The sequence below is a fragment of the Nicotiana attenuata genome, chromosome 8, assembly GCF_001879085.1.
Source record: "Nicotiana attenuata strain UT chromosome 8, NIATTr2, whole genome shotgun sequence".
NCBI lineage: Eukaryota > Viridiplantae > Streptophyta > Magnoliopsida > Solanales > Solanaceae > Nicotiana > Nicotiana attenuata.
Genome location: NC_031996.1, coordinates 34,935,145 through 34,962,248, shown reverse-complemented (window position 1 = coordinate 34,962,248; position 27,104 = coordinate 34,935,145). Strand labels below are relative to the sequence as shown.

General features: G+C 39.8%; 1 protein-coding gene across 1 annotated transcript; it reads left to right on the top strand.

Annotated features, from left to right (window-relative positions):
• LOC109231846 (zinc finger protein ZAT4-like) lies at window positions 9,263-15,683 on the top strand. The gene is made up of 2 exons (XM_019397469.1): window positions 9,263-10,632; window positions 15,468-15,683. The coding sequence occupies exon 1, from the start codon at window positions 9,315-9,317 to the stop codon at window positions 10,629-10,631; it is 1,317 nt and encodes a 438-aa protein (XP_019253014.1). The 5' UTR covers window positions 9,263-9,314; the 3' UTR covers window position 10,632; window positions 15,468-15,683.

Here is a 27,104-nt window from a genome sequence, read left to right as displayed (position 1 = left end):
CGAACGTATGTTTAGCTCCGTCAGGTGATTTGGGACTTAGGAGCGTGATCGTAATGCATTTTGGAAGTCCGTGGAAGGTTTAGGCTTGAATTGGCGAAATTGAGATTTTGGCGTTTCCCGGTTGATAGGTGAGATTTTGATATAGGGATCGGAATAGAATTCCAGTAGCTCCGTTGCATCAATTGTGACGTGTGTGCAAAATTTCAGGTCATTCGGACGTGGTTTGGTTGGGTTTTTGATCAAAAGCATAATTTGGAAGTTCTTGAAATTCTTAGGCTTGAATCCGATGTGATTTTGGTGTTTTGATGTTGTTTGAAGCGTTTCGAAGGTTGGAACAAGTTTGAATGAGGTTATGGGGTATGTTGGCATGTTTGGTTGAGGTCCCGAGGGCCTCGGGTGAGTTTCGGGTGGTTAAACAGATGAATTTTGGACCTTGGACTTGGCAGTTTTTGCTGGTTTTGTGTTGCAGACGATTTGTCCATCGCGTTCGCGATCGGGGACTCGCGTTCGCGGTCGGGGACTCGTGTTCGCGAAGGGTGCTTTTGAGGCGGCTAATTTTGCCTTCGCGTTCGCGTTTTGTTTGTCGCGTTCGCGATGTTGAGACGTTTGATTCTCTGCGTTCGTGAGGCCTGTGTCGCGTTCGCATAGAGTAAGTGAGAACAGATGGGATCCCGGCCTGTAGTGCTTCGCGTTCACGCAAGGATGTCGCGTTCGCGATGGTCTGGAAAAGCGGACGCTTCACGTTCGCGAGCTGAAGGTCGCGTTCGCGTAAGGGGAATTTATGGTCAGTGGATTTTTGTGCTTAGCGAACGCGATGCTTTGACCGCGTTCGAGAAGAAGGTTTTTTATGCCTGGGCAGAATGTTTAAATAGCCATTGTCCGCGATTTTGGGGCTATCTTTCACCATTTTTGGGTGATTTGGGAGCTTTTTGAGAGGATTTGAAGAGGGATTCAAGATATAACACCTGGAGGTCAGATTTGTGAACTCAATACTCAATCCTAGTTGATTCTTACTTGATTAATCATGAAATATGTGGAATTAAAGCCTAAAAATTGGGGAATCAGGGCTTGAATTTGGAGAGTGTAAATTGGGAATTTAAAGGGGCATTTGAGGTCCGATTTTGATGTTCTTGGTATGTATAGACTCGTGTGAGGACGAGGATTCTATTGATGTGACTTTTGTCAAATTCCGAGACATGGGCCCGGGGTCCGGGTTTGAGCAATTTCGGGATTTTTGATGTGAATTGGATATTTTCGAGTGGGCTTCGTTCCCTTAGCATATTTTAATGATTATGTACTGATTGTGGCTAGATTTGGAGCATCCGGAGGTCGATTCGTGCGGGCAAAGGCATTGCGTGATAGAGTTTGGACCGGATCGAGGTGAGTAATGATTGTAAATGATGTTCTGAGGGTTTGAGACCCCGGATTGTACATTGTAGTGCTATATTGAGGTGAGGCACACGCTTGATGACGAGCGTGGGGTCGTGCACTATTGGGGATCGTGACTTGGTCCGTCCCGATTGATGATTTTACCGCGTATTTGAGTGAAAACTATTTTCTATCATCGTTATTTGGGCTGAATGCCATGTTTGGGCTTCGTGCCAACTATTTGAATCCTTCGGGGATTTTTATTGATATTTCCTCACTGTTTTGACTTTATACTTGAACTCAGTCATGTTATTTTCCACAGTTTTTCACACTCAGCCATGTTTACTCAGTTTTAATACTTAAATGATATTTTTAAATGATGTTTGGGCTGAGAAACACTGTTTTACTATTTCCCGAGTGGCTTGTGAGGATTTTTGACTGAGTAAGGCCGAGGGCCTATGTTGTGAGGAAACACTGACATTGATTTGAGGCCGAGGGCCTGAGATTGTGTGCCACGAGGTGGCTTTATATTGATATGAGGCTGAGAGCCTGTTTATGATGCCACGAGATGGCTTGATATTGCGCTTGGGCCGTAAGGGGCCCCTCCAAGAGTGTGCACACCCCCAGTGAGCGCGGGTACCCATTGTGATGTGAGATATATCCCGAGGGGCTGGTATTGTTCTATGTGATTGCCCGAGGGGCTGGTATTGTTCTGAGATATTGCCCGAGGGGCGGATTTGTTGACATTGTGCCCGAGGGGCGAACCTTATGTGCTTATCTTTCTTACTTGCCTGTCATTTACCTGTTTAATTGTGTATTTGTGCCCGAGGGGCGGATTTTCTGTGCCTATCTGCACTAATCGCTTTGCATTCAATTGCGTAACTATTGAAAAAGTCATTTTTAAAGAAGTTTTAACTGAGCTAAGATGCTTTAAGAGATTTCACAGCTTCATTGCTTTCTTACTGGTTTGGTACTACTTCTATACATCATGTTGATGCACTTTTCGTGATTTCTTATCACTCAGTCTTTAGTTATGATTATAACTCACTAAGTTGGAGTATTCACTTTACTCCCTGCACCTTGTGTGCAGGTTCAGGTATTTCTGGACCCGGTAGCGGGTATTGGTTGCTCAGAGGCAGAGTCATCGGAGTTTAGCAAGGTAGCTGCCCAACATCCGCAGCACAGCTTTTCTCCCTCTCGGTTTCATTAGACTGTACTTAGTACACTTTTTGACTCTAGTTGTATTCGGACCTTAATTGATGCTCAGGACTAGTGACACCCCGATGTCGGGCTGTGTTGGGTTTGTTTTTCCGCAAATTATACTGTTAATTGCTTATTTTGAGATATTATCATGTTTACGACTTAATACTTATTATTTTACTGCTTAAGATTGAAATGGGAATGTGTCGGCTAGCCTTGTCTTCACGAGAGGCGCCATCACGATCGTGTCCGGGTTTAGGATCGTGACATGTCGTGATGGCTATGGCATGACCCGTGTTATTTCCACCCTATGGGTTCACCACCGTGTCACTTGCTAGTGCCCCTTTAGGACGAGTATTTAGCGCTTGAGAGATTTTCCCCATTTAAACTTCCAAATTGCGAATTGATGTGGTGTGTGAAGCAAGTTGGGCATCGGAGTCGGCATTCTTCTCGATCATTTATTTGAACATATTCTCATTTCATTCCATCTCATGGTTGGAAGAACTTGGGCCTTGGGAAGGATAAGAAGGCGGGTTGCTCGGTTGTTGATACATTGGCGGCTTTTGAAAACCCGACCCCCGATTGCCTTTATTATTGTTCCATCCCCCTTGGTTGTTGCCTCCCCAATATCCTTGGTTGTTGCCACTCCAATTTCCTTGTTATTTCCACTACTCCAATTTCCTTGATTGTTGTTATTATTCCAATTCCCTTGATTGTTGCCACCACTCCATTTACCTTAGTTGTTAGAATTCCAATTACCTTGATTACCTTGAGGTCGCCATTATTGTTGATTCGGGCCTTGAGAAGTGTTCCTTTCCCTTGAAAGTTGTTCACATATTGCACTTCCTCCTCTTGCTCATTGTAAGATTCATCTTGATCAAACCCACTATCTTATTGCACATAATTCTCCATACGGTTTTACACGTGTGGACCCTTGGTCCTTCTTCTGTTCACCATCATACTTACTCCCTCCATGGCATTGACTTGCTTAGGACCTTGTACTTGTTGAAGTTAAGCCTTGGCTAATTGATTCATTATGGTGGTCAGCTCGGCAATGGCTTGCCCATGATCATGTAATTCTTTATATAGGTGAATCACGTTTGGATCATCTTGAGAAACATTTGCCCTACTTTGCCATGCCGATTAAGTATCCGCCATTTCATCTAAACTCTCACAAGCTTCCGCATATGGCGTTGTCATGAAAATTCTACCTGCAAGTTAATTTACCATGCACTGATTGGTCGTATTGATCCCCCGATAGAAAGTTTGTTGAAACATAGCCTCTGTCATGTCATTATTGGGGTACTCTTTGACCATTGTCCTATACCGTTTCTCATGTAACGGCTCATTGGGATCTCGTTTGAATGCTAGAATCTCGTCTTAAAAGTAGCCATATGCCTGGGAGAAAAGAACTTGGAAATAAATTTCTCCGCCAACTCATCCCATGTATGGATGGAATGATTTGGCAATATCACTAACCAACCCAAGGCTTTCCCCTGTAGAGATAAGGGAAAAGGCCTTAACCTTAATGCATCCTCAAAGACGTTTATCTGTTTACTCCCCCAACAAGTGTCCATAAACCCCTTCAAGTGTTTGTATGCATTTTGATTTGGAGCCCCGGTGAAGAATCCTCGTTGCTCTAGCAGTGTGGGCATTACATTTGTGATTTTAAAGTTGCCCGCCCTAATGCGGAGCGGGACTATGGCACTTGCATACCCTTCATTCGGCAACACCCGGTGTGGAGCCGCTCTTGGTGGAGGTGGGGGTGGAACTGCGACGTTCTTTTGAGGCGGTCGGTCTCTTCTATTTGCTTGAGGTTCAAGAGGAACCTCTTCAACTTAGTCATCTTCAGCGTCCACATCCCCTAAAGGCATGTTTCCGAGTTAATCATTGTTGGGAGCCATTGTTGCACCTACAATTGATTCACAAAAATCAGTAACACGGAAGGAAAAGAAGACAATTCACACACAAAACCAAATATATAGCTAAATTTGTTTTTAGCTCCCCGGTAAAGGCACCAAGAATTGATCTCGTCCAAGTCACATCTCTATTTAAGGTTATAAAACAGTCGATGCAATAGTAATACCCAACAAGGAGTCAGGGTCGATTTTCCACAGGGAGCTATGAATGGGACTTAGGGATATATACTATAGTGTATGAGCTTGAATTATCTCAATTTGCACTTCCACAAACTTGGAATCATTTCTAGCTTTAATTTAAACTAAAATTGCAAACTAAGAAATGAAACTAGGAAATTGTTTTTTTTTTGTTTTTCAAATGATATAAAAGGCCTAGGGCTATGACCATTACCTAGGTGTTTGCCTAATGAGTTGTATTGGTCGGGGTGTATTATAGCTACCAACACTCAACTACTCACTCAATACCTCTCGGTCAGAGAGTGACTTTGCCCAATTTGGCTTTCTCAAGTCCAAATGGGTGATGCACAAAATGGTTGATAAAAGCTCAAGTCGGGTTTTACTATCTCTAGGTTCAACCCTTTAATTGGGCTTATCAATCTCTCGATTTACCCAATTTCTTGTTAGCCAAGCTTTCCTAGACTAAGTCTCTCTCTCTCAAGTAGAAACCAAGTCAAATAGGCATGAACTAATGTTTGCAACCATTAATTCTACAATTAAAAGTAAGAACAAGGCTAAATAATAAACACCGACCATAAACAAGCAATAAATCAAACACCCATTAAGATTACACTCTAGGGTTTGGTCACAACCCTAATAAAAAATCTAGCTTAATCATGCTTAAAATAGAAGAAGTAGAAGAAGAAATGATAATTAAACCCATACTGATAATTAAAATGATGAAATCAATGTTCAAAAAGCTCAAAATAGCAAAAACTACTAAAGAGAATAAAAGAAACTGCCTACTGTAGCAGCTGATGTCAAAAACTTGACCTAAAAAAGTGAAACTCTTCTATTTATATAGGGCTGGAATTTTCGGACAAAAAAACCCTTTCAGAGGTTCTGCGGCCGCACAATTCCATGTGCGATCCATACTTTTCTTCAATATTGAAATGGTTGGATATCTGCGGCCGTATAATTCTGGACTGCGTCCACACTGCTCTTTCTACAGTGCGCATAATAATGTCTGCGGCTGCACCTTGCTCTTCTGCGGTCCGCACAAATATGATTGCGGTCGCGTAGCTTTTCTTCTGCGCCTGCACAATAATTGTGCGGTCTACACTTTTGTTGGACTTGAGATGCAGGTTCTCTGATCTTTTGCTCTGACTAAGTTTCTGCGGCCGCACATTGCACATTTCTCTAATGGGAATTTCTTCATAACCTGCGGCCGTAGATGATAACCTGCGACCACAGATGATAATCTGCGTCCGCACTTCTGAGCTTTTGTGCCTGTTTTTGTCCTTGAGTTCATATTACTCCTTCTTAAGTTGGATTTCATCTTGGGAGCTCATCTTCCAATATTCCTACAATTACGCATATTTCATCAGTTTTTGAGAACACAATTAAACGTTTTTGGACTAAAACGAAAGCTAAAAGGTGCTAATAAATAGTCAAATTCCCACTTATCATGCCTCCCTGTCCCCGAGTGGCCTATCGAAGTCGTTTTTACTCATGAGCCCCCTGCTACTAGACCTCGATCATTTCTCCTTTCGTTCCTTGCAGGGTTACACCCAGAACCGTTATATGGTTGATACCGATACCTGTTTGATCTTGGCTCATGATAAGTGAATCTGTTATATCTATTGTTGACAATGATGGGATAAACGGACCCGGAAGGGGCCCCAAGCTGATCGTCCTTGACTCTGATTAATTACTTGTACCTGTTATGGACATCGGCCCAAGTTATCGCCGGATATTCTATCATATTCTACTTCAACTGCAGCGAAGCTAAGGAGCTTCGGGGGTTGAGTCCTTGAGTAGACGCTTGAACATCCCAATCATCCGCAACCGGGGGAAGATATATCCGTTCCATTTGGAATCTCGACACGAATTCCCTGAGCATCTCGTTATCTCTTTGTTTTACGTTAAATAGATATGATTTTCTCTTTTCGACCTTGATTACCCCGTCGTGGGATTTTACAAAGTCATCTGCAAGCATAGCAAGCGAATCAATAGAATTTGGGGGTAAATTATGATACCATATCATTGCTCCTTTCGACAGGGTTTCTCTGAACTTTTTCAACAAAAATGACTCGATTTCTTCATCTTCTAAGTCATTTTCCTTGATGGCACACGTGTAGGAGGTCACATGATCATTTGGATCCGTGGTCATGTTATACTTCGAAATATTGGGCATACAAAACTTCTTCGGGATTGGCTTCGGAGCCGCGCTCAGAGGGAAAGGTTTTTGGACAAATTTCTTGGAATCCAGGCCTTTCAATATAGAGGGAGCTCCAGGGATTTGATCAACTCTGGAGTTATAGGTCTCCACTTTTTTGTCCTTGGCTTCAATTTTCTTCTCCCCCGATTCCACCCGCTTTGTCAGTTCCTCAAACATCTTAATTATTTCGGGGTTGGTCCCGTCTCAGCTTCACCCGGCCTTTCCATAACTTGTTCGTTCGTTCTCGTGATTTCCCAGGATTATTCGGGCTCAATTCTGTTGGGGCGCGGCTGCAGATGTGCTATCTCCGCCTGCTGGGCTTACAACATTTCGAACATTACCCTTAGATTGATCCCATCGCCTTTACCTTCGGGCGTCTCTTGAGGCGTTAGTCGGACTCCTCCGTGAATGCTGTTCTCATAATCGGTCGGTAGGTAGCGTTGATGGCTACATGCGATTTGGCATCGATGGGATCCGCAACTGTGACTCCGTTAGGATCAGCAGGGGTACCTCATTGCTAGGTGCTACATTGTGGTTTTCGCCATGGTGGCCAAACTCAATATCATCGTTGAAGTGAGCCGACTGAGAGTTTGACATCCTTAAGTAGATCTGAAATTACAATCTCATAAAAACAAGCATAAAATATAGTGCGGTATGGACGCTACTCACTGATCTATCGTCGATCCGGACCGAGATTCACGTCATGATATTCGGTTGGGCATAGATACCACAACCCTTTGTTAATTGTGAGCGGTAGCTCGACAATGCTTCTCGAGGTCTCATTATTCGATTTAGGTACGGGGGCACGATCTCGATGACTCCAGGGCAGGTGTTTTGTTCGGACTTTGATACGGGCGGCTCCTAGCTTTGATTTCGACCACATGCAGTTTTGTCATTTCTTCGTTCACCCCACTGGAAAATCGGGGTGCTTGTTACCCCTGGTTTTACCTGTATACAAATCTTATCAACAAATAAATAGAAACTAGTGTCTTAAGCCCACTATATTCATAAAACTAATAACGGAAAATGGCCAAATATACTCTTGTACTATCATAAAAGGTTTAAATGTATCTCTCGTTATACTTTGAGTCCAAATATATCCCTCTCGTTATACTATTGGTTCAAATATACTCCTTTTCCATTAAGTTTGTCCAAAGTGGACATGCAATCCTATGTGGCACTGACTTTTGATGAGGTGGATGCCAAGTGGCTTGCCATCTCAGTGCCGCTAACCCATTTTACCCCTCCTATCTTTTTTTCACCACTAAAATTTCCTTTCTCTCCACCACTATTTGCCACCATTACCGCTACCATTAAAAATATTGTATTTCAAATTTTAGTCTTTTATATATGGATTAGGGGCGTTGAGGTGGCATGCCATGTGGCATCCACCTCATAAAATATCAATGCCATGTAGGATTGAATCTCCATCTTAGACAATCTTAACAAAAGAATGGTATATTTGAACCAATAGCATTACGGATTTAGACCCGAAGTATAACGAATGATATATTTAAATATTTTCTCATAGTACATGGGTCATTGTTTTAAAAGGCGGGGGCGTGAGGCGAGGCATTCTTAGTGGATAACGTGCAATAATTTTTACTTTAATTATGACATAAAATACTCTCAACTTAATACTTTAAAATTAGAAAAAAAGTAATTTTGAATAGTCAACGATTTATTAAGAAAATTTGAGGATCTACACATAAAGTTCTATTAGGCGAGCCCAGTACGCTGGGCGTTGGGCGTTGGGCGTGTCCGGGGCGTAAGCCCCAATGGTCGAGGCGTAAGTCTCACGGAACTAAGCCCCACACATAAGCCCAGGGGCGTTTTACGAGTGTTCGGCCCCGGGGCGAGTCCCGGACTCAAGTCCGAATTCTGCCTTTTAAAACAGAGATATGGGTATATTTGAACATTTGCCGAACTAATAATGCCACATACTGTACGTGTACGTGTATGTGTTTTTTTTTTTTTTTTTGTTTAATTATTTTCTGTTAGACTATTAGTACAGCATTTAGATAGAAGTCACTAGTAAAGTAGTCCACCAATCTTTACAAATTTCATAGTACAACATTACGTACAATTATATACGATTTTGTGTCAGTAGATTTGACTGAAGAAAAACATTGCTATAACCACGAGAGTTAGAAATAGTCTGCCAACCACATAAACTGAACCTTCCACTTGTCATACACTCATTTTCACTCCCCTCCCTTTACTCATAACAAACTCTCTCTTCCTCTCATCCACAATCAACTAACTTCAACTAAAAACTAGGACTTCCCTCACTTTAATTTGCTACAATAATCCATTTACTTATACACCACAACCTTTACTACTGTCACTATCTAATTCTATTTATATACCAACCCAATCTTGAACTATACTACAAAATATTACTCTCATAGTTTCTTTAACACTTTCTTTGTTACTTTTAGAGACTGAAAATGGTGGATAATAGTGAGAAAAATGAAACAATATCAAGTGTTGTACATTATTGTAGAGTATGTAAGAGGGGGTTTAGTTCTGCTGGAGCTCTTGGTGGACACATGAGATCTCATGGAGTAGGGGATACTAATAGAAACTATGGAGAAGACATTAGTGAACAAAGATTTATGATCAACAACAACTTTAGAAGGGATAATAATAAACAAGAGGGACAAAAGCATTCGTATAATCTTCGTGCTAATTCTAATCGATTATTTGGCAATCGAGCTAGTGAAGATCCTGATAGAAAGTCCTCGATGTGGCCTCCCAATGATCGTGGGAAATATGTTATAGATGAGACTTTAACTTTGTCACCAGTGTCATCGCCTGGATCATCAGATGTTGAAAGAAATGTTCAATTATATAATGCAAAATCAGAGTATTATGGTCATGATAAGGATCAATATGATTCGAGAGAAGAAGAAGAAGATGAAGATCTAGCGAATTGTTTGGTCATGTTGTCGAACAAATCTTATGATTTGTCCGATAACAGTAAGGAGGCCAAAAACAAGGCTAAAGAAGTTGAAAAAGGGTTATTCCAATGTAAAGCATGTAAGAAAATCTTTAATTCCCACCAAGCTTTGGGGGGACATAGAGCGAGTCATAAGAAAGTTAAAGGGTGTTATGCTACTAAGCTTGACGATAACAATAACAACAATAATGATACTGACATTGATGAAGACTCAATCTCTCCTACTGATTTAATTTTACATCAAGAATCTAACTCTTTTCAATCTCACTCTCCATCATCATCGGGCTCGTTTTCAAGAAAGAGATCGAGGGTTCATCAATGCTCGATTTGTCATCGAGTTTTTTCATCTGGACAAGCCTTGGGTGGACACAAAAGATGTCACTGGCTAACATCAAGTTTGCCAGAGACTACATTTATACCAACTTTTCAAGAAATCCAATATCACAACCAAGAACAACTATTCAACAAGCCAATATTTACCAACTCTGATCAACCACTAGATCTAAATTTCCCAGCACAACTAGGCAATGCTGCTGAAGTTGGGCAGAATTTACACAATCCATTTGAACATGAAGGCCCAAGAAGCTATCTCCAGCTATGGACAGACCAAGAAGTTGATACTAATAATCTAAATCTGAGTCTAAATCAGAAGTCCAAAGTTTCAACAGAAGATTTGAGTAGGGAAGAAAATTATAAGGCTAAGGAAGCAAAGTTGAGTAACCTTAAAGATGTGAATTTGGATGGAGGATCTTCTTGGTTACAAGTTGGAATTGGTCCAACTCCAGATATAGTAGCAACCCTCTAAGGTTAGTATCATAGTCATTGTTTTGTAAGCTACAAAGAAGTTAGTAAATTATACCCTCCATCCCAATTCATAGACAAAATTTTCTTCTGGGATGTCCCAAAATGTTTAATATATTTACACTAATAATGATACCCTATACATTTTTCATAACATTCTTGATTCACGATCTTGCAGCTGAATTAATCCCCCATGTTCTCTTGTCACCTGCACCACATGCAGCATGGCTTGTTAGTCATTAATAATCGGCTTAATTAGTACCCTTTCGATTGAGCAGACTCCAAAAAATCCGTTCACAGTCCGAATTTTAGGTTGCAACTCGTCTGCATGAAGCTTGAGTCGCTAGTTCTCTTGTCTTAGTGACTCTTTCTCTTTTTTAAGTTGTTTTCTGAGTGTTAAAACGAAAGATGTCGGATGTGATGTCACATTTTTCATAACATATTAGTTGGATGTTACATTAGAAATAATGGACACCGAAAGCAGGAAATCATGACCCAAAATTCCAAATAATAACAATTTTTACATTTTCTAGCTAGTCAATGGATCGTACAAGAGCTCCCTACTCTTTAAGCTATTCCCCATGTCTTAAATAAAACCATGAAGCTCTTTTATTTCTAGTCATTGGACTGTCTATTTGACATAATCAGAATAAGTTCAGATATTGTTTGTCTTTTTCCTTTTTGTTTCTTAATTTATTGGGTGTTTACAAGGCTTCTAGAAGAAGAAAAAATGAAGTAACTTTAATTTCTCTCTCAAAAAATTCGTACTTTACTTTCAAAATTAAGTAATTACATATTTTATACTACAAGCTGTGCTAATATAGAAGTAAGAATTTTTACGTGTATTTAGTTGGTGTGAGTAAACACGGAAATTCAGTTGGAGGAAATGAAGTTATGTCGAAGGAAGTTGAAATTGGAAAAGTCTAAGTGTAACGACCCGACAGGTTGTTGTGAGTATTTTAGCCTCGTTTCCCTATTTATTGCCTCCTCTATATTATATTATGGTTATGTGACTTGCCGGGATGGTTGGTTTGGTTTCGGGTAAGTTCGGAGTGAAATTGGACACTTAGTTCCAAAGTTGGAAACTTAAGCAGAAAGAGTTGACCAGAGTTTAACTTTTATGTAGACGACTCCAGAATGGAGTTTTGATGGTTCCGATAGCTTCTATGGTGATTTTGGACTTAGCAGTATGTTCGAAAATTAATTTGGAGGTTCGTAGGTCGTTTTGGCTTGAATTGGCGAAAGTTAGAAAGTTGAAGGTTTGGAAGGTTGAGAAGTTTGACCGGGAGTTGACTTTATTGATATAGGAGTCGGATTTCAATTTCGAAATTTGGAATAGGTCCATTGTGTCATTTATGACTTCTGTGCAAAATTTGAGGTCAAACGGAGTTGGTTTGGTATGAATCGGCGTTAGTTTTGGAAGTTGTATGTTCATGGTTTCAATATTTTTGAATTGGGTTGAGACTCGTAGAATCGATGTTATTTGATGTGATTTAGGCCTCGAGTAGGTTCGCTATGTGTTTTGCAACCTGATGGTATGTTTGGACGGGGTCCAGGGGGGTCCCGGATGTGATTCAGATTGAATCCAGGTTCTGGTGCAATCGCACCAGCGCACTTTGGGCCGCAGGTGAGGCACCGTAGAAGCAGCCTGTGAGCCGCAGAAGCGAGGGTTGGGCTAGCAAGATGTGACCGCAGGTGCGGTCGTTTCTCCGCAAAATCGAACACGCAGAAACGGCTGGGTTCCGCAGAAGCGCAAGCGCAAATGCACTTGAGAGTATGCAGATGCGATATTCCCTGGGCTTAATGAAAAGCCGCACCTGCAATGGATTTTCCGCAGGAGCAGAGCTGCAGATACGGCTATTGGTCCGCAGAAGCAAAACCACTGGGTTAAAAAGGGGGCAGATCGAAGGTTTGTTCCCATTCTTCATCTTTTGAGTTAGAGACCTCGGTTTTGAGCAATTTCAAAAGATATTTTCAAGGAGTTAATCGGGATAAGTGATTTTGACTCGGATTTGATTATTTTACATGAATCAATCATTATTTTTACCATTTAATTAGTGTTTTGAGTTGGAAAATTAAAAATAATTGGAAAAACTTTATAAGCTTTATTTTGAGGATTTGAAGGTCGATTTGAGGTCGGAATTGAATAATTTTAGTATGGTTGGACTCGTTATTGAATTGGTGTTCAGATTTCGTAAGTTTGGCCGGATTCTGATACATGAGCCCGGGGTTGACTTTTTTATTTTCTTTAAAGATTGCAACTTTATTATCCGGAATAGTTTTCGATGGTTGGTATTTATGGTATAAAGTTATTCTGGCTAGATTCGAGCCGTTCGAAGTCGGATATTCGTGGAAAAGGCTTACTACTGTATTGAGTTAGCGTGTTTGAGGTAAGTATCTTACCTAACTTTGTGTGGGGGAATTACCTCTTAGGATTGTAGTTGTTTTGTATTATCTGTGGTACGTGAAAGCCGTGTACGCAAGATGACGAGTGGTTACACGGGCTATATGTGGTAGTTGATCAGTTTAAGCTATGTGGATTCTTTTCGTGCCTTTAATCGAATTGTCATAATATGTTATATCCATCATCGTTAATCCATCCTTACATGCATTATTTGACATTGTTAATACTTGTCCCATCTCTTACTTGTTATCTTCCCTTACATGCTTAGTTGAAGTTACTGTTTTCATATTGCCTTGTTAATTATTTGACTATTGAGTTACCTTACTTAAAGTTTTTATTTTTCGGAATATCTTATCGTTGAGTTTTGGTGTTGAAGTTGTAAAAGCCGTTATCACATTAAGACAAAGTTTTAAATTATTGAAATATTATTCTTATTGAGCTATTTACTTTCAGTTGCTATTGTGAGACACTTGTACACATTGTGATTGAGCCATGGGCTATTCGTTGTGGAAACATTGTTATTGTTGGTTCTTTTGGCAAGTTGTGGTATTTGGGCACATGAGGTGCGAGTTGTGATATGTTGTGATATTGATACGTATGCGGTGGTATAAGGATAGGGGTTGATACGTATGGGTTGACATAAGGTGGGTGATCTCGCCTAACTATGCCTTATAAAAAGGACTAAGAGGACGTTGCAAATATAACCCGAGTATTACGCCCAGGGTCGAATCCACAGAGAGTTAACCTACCAACTACTATCTTCAGACCCACTAATTCTTCAGAACCAGCCTCCCAAATATTCAAATCTCAGTTGAGTGTTCTTTAACGACTAGCTTGCAAGTAACTAAATAGTTGTAAACTAAACTAATGAGGTTGTAAACAATTATGAGGAAACGCTAAGGCAATGATTTCCCCTGTTGATGGAATCCCTTCTGTTTATGCTTATACAAATTTACCCACACATCTCTATCAATCATGAACGCTAATCTTACCGCAAATCTCTCCCGAGTAATCACAGTAATTTACTATTTCACTCTTCCGAGATACACTAGCTTACTTTATTTAGCACAATTCACTTTAGACTACACCCAAGGCTTCGTTATCCCTAATCCCGCCTTTAAACCCGCAATTATAGATTCCTCTAATAATCTAGGAGTGGTGTTGTTCAACAATAACCTAAATATGCACTCTTTTCCAAGTTATGCACACTAAATAGGCACAGCTAATTGGGGATCCTGTCAATTAACTACAACGAACACGAAGTTGAACAAATAGAGATTAAACTGGCAATTTTGTATTCATATAAACAAGAAGTTCATCATCCAATAGGTTCCATCAAAACCTTAGACAAGGAATTTAGCTACTCATGGCTATGGGAACATAAACTAAGATTGAATTCATCATAAAAATCAAAAGAAAAGAAGAAAGATTTTTAGAGTACTCTCTCACAATGGTTTTCCTTGCTAAGAAACATTAAAAATCAATACATGCCTCTCTTGGGCGAAGTCTAATGTTTTAAATAGGGTTTAGGCCTAAAAATCCCGTAATTGACACTTTGGTCCCTGAAGTTTCTGCGCCTGCCGCGGTTCTACCGCGGTCGCGGTAGAACCGCGGCCAAACACCCTCGCGGAATCACTGAGGTTCTGCAGCTGCTTCCCACCGCGGTTCTGCCGCAGTCGCGGTGGAACCGCGGTGGACCAGTGCTCTGAATCTTCGGCCTGTTTTGCGTGGTTCACTTGGGAAATTTCACAGTTGGCCTCTTTTTCATCACTTTTATCTCCAAAACTGCTCCTTAGCCTTCCTTATACATATTTCACCTACAAATCATGAAAAGCACTAATAAGAGCATTTTGTTATCACTTTTAGCATTAAAACTACACAAGAAGGTGATTATTTAAGGTGTGATTATAGTCAAATTCACCTATTATCAGTGGGTTTGATACGCGTGTCGCTAGTAGGGGAACTACTTGAGGCCACGCGGTGTGATAATGTGAGCTAAAATGCGGGAAACCATTTTGGAAAAAATGATTTTCAAAACTAAATGTAAGTCTCCCGTGGTGATACAAGGAAGATTGTGATTGTAATTGTGAAATGAGAATATCAGGCGGTTACTCCGGTTATGATTCTGGTTGTTATCTCTCATTCAACTCACTTGTATTTTGTCCGCATTGTTTCTTTGATGTTCTTATTATGTGATCCTTTCTTGTTGCATTTATTGCTTTACATTCAGTTGTAGTCTATCTTGTTCTATTTCTTTATTGCCTCATTTTCCTCGTGTACATTCTTATATTGTATTATACTTGTTCAATTTCTTATTCTTATCCTAGTAGGTGTCGTGACCTGACTTCGTCACTACTCTACCAAGGTTAGGCTTGATACTTACTTGGTACTGTTGTGGTGTACTCATACTACGCTTCTGCACATCTTTTTGTGCAGATCCAGGTACCTCATATCAGGCTAGGCACCAGTGAGTAGCGCATTGGAATCGTTGACTTCAAGGTATACTTGCCGGCGTTCGCAGGCCTCGGAATCACCCTTTGTCCTTGTTTCTTTTCTACTGCTTACTCTTTGCTTGGACACTAATGTATTAGGGATTGGTTCAGTTTATTTATGTAGAGCTTATGACTAAGTCTCACCAGATTTTGAGAGTTATTGTCAGCTCTATTGTCGGGTTCTTTTATGATAGCTAGTTGGTTTAAATTTGAAGTTCTAATAATATTTTCGTTATTTCTTTATGTATGTTAGGCTTGCCTAGTCTTAGAGACTAGGTGCCATCCCGACATCCTACGGAGGGAGATTGGGGTCGTGACAAGTTGGTATCAGAACTCTAGTTCATAGGTGTTACGAGTCATAAGCGGGTTTAGTAGAGTTTTGCGTATCGGTACGGAGACGTTTGTACTTATCTTTGGGAAGCTATGAAACTTTTAGGAAACTTCAGTTCTTTCATTCCTTATCGTGCGAATTTATTGACTTCAAAATTCTGAAACTTTATCTTACTATTCTCTCTCACATGGTGAGGACACACACCGCTGGATCCGATGATTTGACACTCGCGCCCCCGCTAGATCCGCGAGAGACCGGGGCCGGGGCAGAGGCCGAGGAGGGGCACGTGGTGCACCCAGAGCACATGCCCAAGCTACGACAGAGGAGCCACTAGTAGATTGGGACATGTATTCATAACAAAATGATTTGACATATCTTAGACTTATGGGATATTGAACGAATTATGAAACTATGCCATCTAGAGAATAGAAGTTCTACAATTATTCACGAAACTGAGGCATAATTACTTTCTGAAAAAATTCGTAATAGTCATAAAGAATGAGACGTAGGGAGAATCATAAACATTCCCAAATATATAGAGTTAGCCTCATATACCTTAACTTCCTGCTCTTGAGTATAATACAACGTTTGTCAACCCTTTCAACTTTAATTTATAGCAGTACAAGTCAAAGGAATTCCATATTAGCAATAACACTCATATTTTGATCAGTTAGGCATTTTATCAAACACTTGGTGGGTATAAAGCTTCATAGCCCTTATTAATGGTGTTTCTACACCTAACAACCCTTTTCTCTTGTTCCTAGATAAATTCTAAAATCTCAAATTATTATAATCAACATCATTCTTCATCACCAATTACATAAACAACACCCTTAACCAATAATCAACAATCAATAACTCAAACCTATAATAGTTCATGTTTTTCTGTCAAACCCATCAACTCATATCTCATGAACTAGAGTCTATAATCATTAATCCAATACTATAATCAAGTAGAGGGTGAAGATATAACCTTTTGACGTTCAATCCTCTTGAATTCGAGTTCTAGAGTTTATTTTCTCAACAATGATGTCCTAATCAAATATCTAACAATTTGAAGGGTCTACCCATGTTAATAAGGTGTTGAAGAATTGAAATTAACTTAGAATCACCATTAGAACTTATGTTGGATGGCGGAGGGACCTTGGGGGAGGTTAGGTTCTTGAGAGCTTCCCTTTTTAGAGTAAGTTTTTGTATGGGGGACGAAGTAGGGATTTTAAAATGACCCTCTGGGTGCGCTTCTACACAGCTCAAGGCCCAAAAGCGCACCTGAACGTGCAGCAAGAGCAGTAGCACTGCCACAAGTGCGCAGCAGCGCACAGGACCAGCTGGGCGCGCATACTGCGCATTGTCCAGTAAAAGGCACATAACTTTTTTGCACAGAGATCCGTTCAGGTTCTACAATATATCATGGGAAAGGTATTTCAAAGGGCGACAACTTTCATGTTTTAGGTTTTCTCGAATTCCTAATAGATTTTCATGTAATCATACTGGATGACAAACCTTCCATAAACTTACTCGATTTTTGTCGAATCTTATGCACCTCACTCTCCGTCTTGATTCCAAAACAACTATTTTCACCCATACTCATCCCGATAGGACTTCACATTGTCTAAAATGTCATACTATTATTTATTTAACACGTTCACACCTAATCCGAATCTAAAGCGTGATACACCATTGTCGCGCGATGATGGCTTATTTGATTAGCTATACAGGGTGTTAGAGTGTTCCCAAAGATTGAATTCCGATCAGGGTATCATCAGCTGAAGATTCGGGAACCAGACATCCCGAAGACTGCTTTCAGGACTCGGTACGGTCACTACAAGTTCCGCGTGATGTCATTTGAGCTGAACAAATGCCCTAGCAGCATTTATGCACATGATGAACAATGTATTTCAGCCATATCTTGATTCATTCTTCATTGTGTTTATTGACGACATCATGGTGTACTGCCACAGTCGGGAAGATCATCAGCAGCACCTGAGGATCGTGCTCCAGACCTTGAGAGAAAAGAAGTTGTATGCAAAATTCTCAAAGTGTGAATTCTGGCTTGATTCGGTGGCGTTTTTGGGTCATGTAGTGTCCAGTGAGGGAATCAAGGTAGATCCTAAGAAGATTGAAGCAATGCAGAGTTGGCCTAGACCGTCTTCAACTACTAAGATCCAGAGTTTCCTTGGTTTGGCCGGATATCGTTGTTTTGTAGAGGGTTTCTCATCTATTGTTGCACCTATGACCAGATTGACCCAGAAGGGTTTTCCTTTCAGATGGTCTAAGGAGTGTGAGGAGAGCTTTCAAAAGCTTAAGACTGCTCTTATTATATCCCGGTGTTGGTGTTGCCTACGAGTCTGAGGTCTTACAATGTGTACTGTGATGCATCACGTGTTGGCCTTGGCACGGTATTGATGCAAGATGGTTACGCGTCTAGGCAGCTGAAGTTTCATTAGAATAATTATCTTGTCCACGGCTTAGAATTGGCAGCTATTATTCATGCATTGAAGATTTGGTGGCACTATTTGTACGGTGTCCCTTGTGAGATCTATACTGACCACCGAAGTCTCTAGCATCTGTTCAAACAGAAGGATCTTAATTTGTGAAAGCGGAGGTGGTTAGAGTTGCTTAAGAACTATGATATCACTATTCTATATCATCCCTGAGAGGACAATGTGGTGGCCGATGTCTTGAGTCGAAAGGTGTAGAGGCCACTAGCCCTAGATTTTCAGGCCTTGGCCAACCAATTTGTTAGATTGGATGTTTAGGAGCCTAGTCAAGTTCTGGCTTGCGTGGTTTATCGGTCTTCTTTATATGATCGCATCAGAGAGCGTCAATATGATGACCCCCATTTGTTTGTCCATAAGGACACGGTACAACACGGCGATGCTAAGGAGGTTTCTATCGGAGATGATGGTGTGTTGCGTATGCAGGGCCGGTTATGTGTGCCCAATATGGATGGGTTACGTGAGTTGATTCTTCAGGAGGCCCATAGTTCGCGGTAATCCATTTATCCGGGTGCCGCAATGATGTATCAGGATTTGAGGCAGCACGAATGGTGGAGGAGAATGAAGAAAGACATAGTGGAGTATGTAGCTCGGTGCCTAAATTCTCAGATACCGAAGTATGAGAATCAGAGGCCAAATTGGCTGCTTTAGAAACTTGAGATCCTCGAGTGGAAATGGGAGTGTGTTACCATGGACTTCATTGTTGGGCTCCCATGGACTCAGAAGAAATTTGACGATGTATGGAAGATTGTAGATAGGTTGACCTATTCGGCTCATTCGTTCCGGTGGTGACTACCTATTATTTAGAGCAGCTAGCTCAGATCTATATCCCCGATATTGTCCGACTTCATAGCGTGCCGGTATCCATTATCTCTGACCAGGGCACGTTATTTACAGCACACTTCTAAATGGCCGTACATTATGAGTTAGGCACATGGGTTGAGTTGAGTACAGCATTCCACCCCCAAACGGACGGACAGTCTGAGCGCACCATTCAGATGTTGGAGGATATGCTTCGTGCCTGTGTTATGGATTTCGGGGGTTCTTGGGATCAGTTCCTGCCACTTGCGGAGTTTTCCTATAACAATATCTACCAATCGAGTATTCAGATGGCTCCTTATGAGGTCCTATATGGGAGATGGTGTCGTTCCCTAGTTGGTTGGTTTGAGCCGAGAGAGGCTAAGTTATGAGGCACGGATTTGGTTCAAGATGCCTTGGAGAAGGTCAAATTGATACAAGATATGCTTTGTACAAGCCAATCTAGACAGAAGATTCATGCGGATCGAAAGGTTCGTGATGTTGCATTCATGGTTGGAGAGCAAGTCTTGATCCGAGTTTCACCCATAAAGGGTATGATGAGGTTCGGGATAGGCTGTGCATGGATCGGATCGGATCAGATTTAGCACATTTCGAATCGGATTTTGGATTTTGGATTCTAGAAAATGCAATCCGAATCCGATCCGAATTAATATCGGATCGGATCGAATTTTAAAGTTTGGATCAAATAGGATTTTGGGATTTCGGATCGCATTATTATGCCTCAAAGTTGCAAACTCATATGTATATTTTCTTTGTAAAAGAGGCAATACAGTAAGAAAAATTCATGTTTCTGCAATTATGAGAGTACTATGGTGCCAATATAGCTAAATCCATCAATTATAAAGGTAATAACTTGGAGAAAAATATAAAGAAAGTACTAACTATCCGAAATTAAAGTTTAGTATTTATACATGCCCTAATAATTTCGGATTACGGATTGGATCGGATCGTATTAAAATTATACCAATTCGAATCTGATCCAAAATCAAAAATTTTAATAAACACAATCCGAAATCCGATTTAATCCGAAATCCAAAATCTGAAATTGAACAGATCAGTTCGGATTTCGGATATCTGATCCAAATGAACAACCCTAGTTCAGGAAGAAGGGCAAATTGAGCCCTAGGTATATCAGACCTTTTGAGATTCTTGAGAGGATTGGTGAGGTGGCCTACAAGATTGCATTTCCGCCTAGTCTATCTGCAGTTCATCCGGTGTTCCATGTTTCCATGCTCCAGAAGTATCACGATGATCTATGCCATGTTTTAGATTTCAGCTCCGTCCAATTGGACAAGGATTTGTCTTATGTTGAGGAGTTGGTGGCCATCTTGGACCGGCAGGTCCGAAAGTTGAGGTCAAAGAACATTGCTTTAGTGAGGGCGCACTGGAGGGGTCAACCAGTTGAGGAGGAGACTTGGGAGACCGAGCATGATATGCGTAGCTGTTATCCTCTCCTTTTCATCACTTCAAGTATGTCTCTATACACGTTCGAGGACGAACATTTATTTTAAGAGGGGGAGGATGTAACGGCTCGGCCAGTTGTTTTGAGTATTTTAGCCATGTTCCCCTATTTATGGACTCCTCTATATTATATTGTGCTTATGTGACTTGCCGGGATAGTTGGTTTAGTTTCGGGTGAGGTTCGGAGTGAAATGCGACACTTAGTTCTAAAGTTGGAAGCTTAAGTTGAAAGAGTTGAGTAGAGTTTGACTTTTGTGTAGACGACTCTGGAATAGAGTTTTGATGGTTCTGAAAGCTTCGTATGTGATTTTGGACTTAGACATGTGTTCGGATATTGATTTGGAGGTCTGCAGGTCATTTTGGCTTGAATTGGCGAAAGTTAGAAAGTTGAACGTTTGGAAGGTTGAGAAATTTGATCAGGAGTTGACTTTATTGATATCAGGTTCGAATTCTGATTCCGTAAGTTAAAATAGGTCCATTATGTCATTTATAACTTGTGTGCAAAATTTGAGGTCAATCGGAGTTGGTTTGATATGAATCCGCGTTAGTTTTGGAAGTTGGATATTCATGGTTTCAATAAGTTTGAATTGGGTTGCGATTCGTAGAATCGGTGTTGTTTGATGTGATTTTAGGTCTCGAATAAGTTTGCTATGTGTTTTGGAACTTGATGGTATGCTTGGACAGGGTCCCGAGGGCCCCGGATGTGATTCGGATTGAATCCAGAATTGAATTCGGAATTTATTTTGGACTTGGAAGAATTTTGTCCAGCTAAGGTTCTGGTGCAATCGCACCTGTGCACTTTGGGCCGCAGGTGTTGCACGCAGAAGCAGCCTGTGAGCCGCAGAAGCGAGGATTGGGCTAGCAAGTTGTGACCGCAGGTGCAGTCGTTTCTCCGCAGAAGCGGACGCACAGAAACGGCTAGGTTCTGCAGAAGCACAAGCACAGATGCGCTCGAGAGTCCGCATATGCGATATTCCCTGGCCTTAATGAAAAGTCGCACCTGCGATGGATTTTCCGCAGGTGTGGAGCCGCAGGATGTGGCTATTGGTCCGCAAAAGCGGAACCACTAGGTCAAAAAGGGGGCAGATCTAGGGTTTTTTCCCATTCTTCATCTTTTGAATTAGAGACCTCGGTTTTGGGCGATTTTGAGAGAGATTTTCAAGGAGTTAATCGGGGTAAGTGATTTTGACTCGAATTTGATTATTTTACATGAATCCTTTGTGATAGTTGTATTATGAGGTTCTTTTATGATAGCTGGTTGGTTTAAAATTTGAAGTTCTATTATTATTTCTATTATTTCTTCATGTATGTTAGGCTTACCTAGTCTTAAAGACTACGTGCTATCACGACATCCTACTGAGGGAGATTGGAATCGTGACACTAAGCTATAGCATTGAAGAAAAGACAAAGGAACAAAAGTTCAGTGTATAATTTACTATAACTATGCCATCTTATTAGACATCAACCAATGTCCAAAGAGAGCTCCAAATGAATTGATTTTTTAGTTTTAAAGCTACTATAGCCTACCTGTAAGCAGAGGTGGCCTAAAATCAAACGTTATGAGGGGTCTTAACTTTTTTTTTGAATATTATCTTTTATTTGAAGTCCATTTTTTGAGATTTTTTAAGATGCGAAGTTATTAATAATTTTCTTATAATCAATTTCTCCTAATAAGTCTTTCTCAATTGACAATATAGCTAATCCGTTTGGCCTCTCTAACATTATGATCTTAGGTAAGATTTTATCAATTTTAATTTTCTAAAACTTCTTTGCGCAGAAGGCCAGAAGCAAGGGTAACAAGAGTTATTAGTATTATTCTATAAGCAATGTAGGCATTTGGATAAGAATCAAATCCGTTATTTGATTGAGTATATCAATTAAACTGTTAACTTCTAATTGTACTATTTTTCTTAAAACTTTTAATTCAGAAAATAAATTTAAATGATCAATATTAGATTGATCATTATACTTTAAGGAACATTTAAGATTAAGGCAATATTTTTAAAAATTTTATTACCTAGTGATATCAATTTTTTATCGCTAAATAGAACATCAAAAATATTTTCATATGCTTCGAACTGTTCAAATCTATTTTGAAGTGAAAAAATAGCCTTGTCTAGTATGTATAAAAAGTAATCAACCCTCAAAGACTCTTCGAGAGATTTTGAGATTTCATTATCAACATTCTCATCAAATTGTTTCTTCCTATATATAACACGTTTCTTACGAAATTCGAGTTCGATATTCATTTCAAATGCAATTTTCTTGACAGAATCATAGCAGTTACAAACCCTTCTTCTCTATATTTGTTAAAGAAAGAAATCAAACATTTTCACTTCACACAACTTTTCTTTTTAACTTATATATAGCCTATTAAATGTAACAAAAAATGGGACCCCATAAACGTGGGGCCTAAAGGAGTTGCTTTACCTACTTTAGGGAAGGGTCGCCCCTGCCTGTAAGCCAAAATCACAGACAAGAAAATTAATAGATAAGTATGTTTGGTATGACAAAAAATGGTTTTCAACAAGTACGTATTTTCTGGCGGAAATTATTTTTTTAAAATCTATCTCAATTTTTGATTTCGTATTACTGCTCTAAGCAAAACTTAAACATTGTTGTCAGTTTGTAATACCAAATTCGATCAAAATACTATTTGATTGGTAATATTATTATCAATCTTTAATAAATATCTTTTTTTTAAAAGATATGTTTCCTTCTCCAACCAAATGCCATGAAAAACAAACGCAACTGAAATTGAACTCTCTTCCTTTCGCCTCCTCTATTTTCACAGGCCAGCCCGGCCCCATTATAAAAGAAATTGGAACAATATCTACAAAAATAAATTACGAATTTCGTTAATTAGGAATTGAATGATTGTGCTTAGATTTGTAATTTTGGTTTTCTGTTTCTTCTTCCACGGTATATCCTTATGTTCATTTTGTTCATAGTTCCATTTGATGTGATGACATTTATACAGATCGCAATAATGCAAAAAGGAAAAGGAAAAAGATGTTGGAGTTACATAAACATACAGGTGTTGGAGTAAACATACAGCCTTGGGCCATAGTCCTATAGAACAGATTTGGGCCAAAGTCAGCCCAATAATTGTATTTATATTAGCCCAGTTAGATTAATAGAATATCAGCCCGGTTAGATTGATAGAATAAGACTATTTTGCCCTTTGTATATATAGGTGTATATACTCCTCTAGAACTTTCTGATTCAGATGAATAAAAAGTCTAATTTTTCTTTCTTTCTCCGTCTTCCCTCTTCAAACTGAAACCCTAGATTCATCTCGTCAGTTTTGTTCAATTACAATGTTAACATGGTATCAGAGCACGGTTTTTGGGTAGATTCAAGCGTGATAAATCGAGCGGTGTTGGCCCTGTTGTTTGAATCGAAAGAGAACGAAGATTTTGCTGGTTTTTTGGTTCGATGAACGGAGATTTCTAAAATTCCAGCGAGGATTCTTTTAGTTTCTGACGGTCATCTCCTATTCCAACAAGTTTATCAGTTTTGAGTATTTCATGGCTCACTTCTTCGAGTATAAAGGAAGAAGATCGGTAACCCTAATTTTTCTGTCCTTTGCATCATAGCTGGTTGTATTTTCCTTCATTGATGTATGTTTAGTGTCATTTTTCGACTTTGATTCTGAATTTCTGTTTTGTTGCACGATTTTGTCCCAAATTGTTGAACTATGGTAAATCCTGGAACTTCTACTGAAACTCCGTATAATCCTGATCCTTCAAGTCCTCTTTTCGTACATTCTTTTGATATTCTTGGAACATGCCTAGTTTGTACTCCCTTCTCTGGGTCTGGTTATGGGGGATGGAAGAGAAGCATGATAGTGTCGCTTTCTGCTAAAAACAAAATCTCTTTTGTTGATGGCTCTTGTCCTAGACCTTCGAGTAATGACGATTCTGCAAAATTACGACAATGGGATAGATGCAATAATATGATAATTTTGTGGCTAAACAGTTCACTCTCACCAGCTATTGCTGAGAGTGTCCAGTACTCAGAAACTGCTGAGAGTATCTGGAAACAACTGGAGCGTAGATATGGGGATGTGAATGGGACTAAGGTTTTTGAAATTAAAAAGGAGTTAGCATCAACTTAGCAAGGGTCTCTTGACATTGCTTCATACTTTAATAAATTGATGAAACTTTGGGATGAGTTGGGGACATGCGTAAAAATCATGGTAATTCATGTACTTGTGCTGCTAAGCCAGGCATTCAAAAAGACGAGGAGGAGGATAAACTACATCAGTTTCTTATGGGCTTGAATGAGGTTTATGTGGGGGTTAGGAGTAATCTGTTGATGATGCAGCCTCCTCCTTCTCTTGATAGTGCATATAATATACTCCTTCAAGATGAGAATCAAAGACAAGTTCATTTCAGTCCTCAACTTACTCCAGAGTCTGCTTCTTTTTCTGCCAAAATGAATAATAAGACATTCCCTCCAAAACAGTACAATAAAAAGATAGATTTTGGACAGTCCAAAATCAATGTCTTCTGCAAGTATTGTAAGAAATCAGGTCACACAATTGAAAAATGTTATAAACTTCATGGGTTTCCCCAGAATTTCAAATTTAATAAGGAAAAGAGGGTAGCTACAAATGTGTCCACTGAATTTGGGTGTCCATATCCTGGTCAGAACATAATTCTCCTCAGTTTTGTGATGGTACTTCTGTTAATGGAACTCCTGGTCAAGTCTGTGATGATCAAGCCTCATCTATTCCTGGTTTAACCAAATTGGTTATGATTCTGATTCTCAATCCAACTTGATGGGTTCTGCAAATCTTGCAGGTAGTATTTTGTCTCTGCCTGTGTATTTTGACAATGAATCTCATGCTTGTTTGTTGTCTGGGGCTAGTAGAAGTGTATGGATCATAGATAGTGGGGCCACTGATCACATGACCTCTAATAAAGACATACTCTTTAACATCATACCACTAACTACTCCTTACTTAGTGACTTTACCTAATGGATACAAGGCAAAAGTTACTTGTATAGGATCTGTTACTTTGTCCCCCTCTTTGACTCTTCATCAAGTACTATACATTCCATCTTTTCACTACAATCTGATTTCTGTCCACAAGTTGATTCAACAACTCAAGTGCTTAATTCTGTTTACTTCTTGTTCATGTATTCTCATACAGGACCTTTCCATGAGGAAGCTTCTGGAACTTGGTAAGTTGGACCAAGGACTTTACAAGCTTCTTCATGAGGATCACACTACTCCTGGTTCTGGATTCCCTGTTTCTGTTTTTAGTAAGAATGTACACTCTAAGAATGTTTCTGATGTTCCATTAACAAAGTTGTACCAAATAAAAGTGCTTTGAATTCTATTCCTTTAGTTCCTTCTGATGATGTGCATAGTATAAATAAACATGATGTATTGTGGCATCATAGGTTGGGACATATTCCTTTTGCTAAAATGAGGCTCATTCCTTCTATATCTGTTGATTTATTTCTAAACAATCCTTTACATGTCCTGTTTGCCCATTAGCAAGGCAAAACAGATTGCCTTTTTCTCATAGCACTTCTATTTCTAATTCCTTGTTTGAATTGATTCATGTTGACACATGGGGACCTTATCACACACAAACATATAGATATTTTCTTATCATTGTGGATGATCATAGTAGGGCCACTTGGACTCATTTAATGCATTCTAAAAGTAATCCCTTTTCCTTGTTGAAAGCTTTCATAGCTATGATCAAAACCCAATTCAATCTTCATGTTAAGACTGTAAGGAGTGATAATGCCTTAGAAATAGGGCTCTCCAATTCTGCTTTACAATACTTCTCTGAAAATGGTATTATCCGCCAAACATAGAATGGTGTAGTTGAGAGAAAACACAAACACCTTCTAGAAACAGCAAGAGCATTATTATTTCAATCAAAAATCCCAACAAAATTTTGGGGAGATTGTATTTTGACTGCCACATACCTAATAAATAGATTTCCTTCAACTGTTTTACACAATTAAACCCCTTTTGAAGTTTTATATGGCAAATCACCTTCCTATACACATTAGAAGCCATTTGGTTGTCTATGCTATGCTACCATCCCCAAGTGCAACAGAGACAAACTAGATCCTAGGGTAGCCCCTTGTGTGCTTGTTGGTTATCCATTTGGTAGAAAGGGTATAAATTGTACAATCTCTCTACTAGAAATGTGTTTGTATCCAGAGATGTGGTCTTCCATGAGTCGATTTTTCCATTCCTTTTATCTTCTCCTTCTCCTACACTTACTGTTCCAATGCCTCCTATTCCTAATGATTATTTTTGTCCTTCCCAATCTGAAACTTCAACTTCTTCATTTCCCTGTTCTGTTCCTCCTTCAACCATTACATCTCCAGATCCTCCTACTCTTTGTACTACTCCTGCACCTTTTAACTCATGCTCTGACCCTCCTCCTGAAGTTAGAAGGAGAAGCAGACCTCACACTCTACCTTTCCATCTTAAT

Coding starts and splice junctions, on each gene's coding strand:
- LOC109231846 (XM_019397469.1), top strand. CDS start 9,315: ATGGTGGATAATAGTGAGAAAAATGAAACAATATCAAGTGTTGTACAT.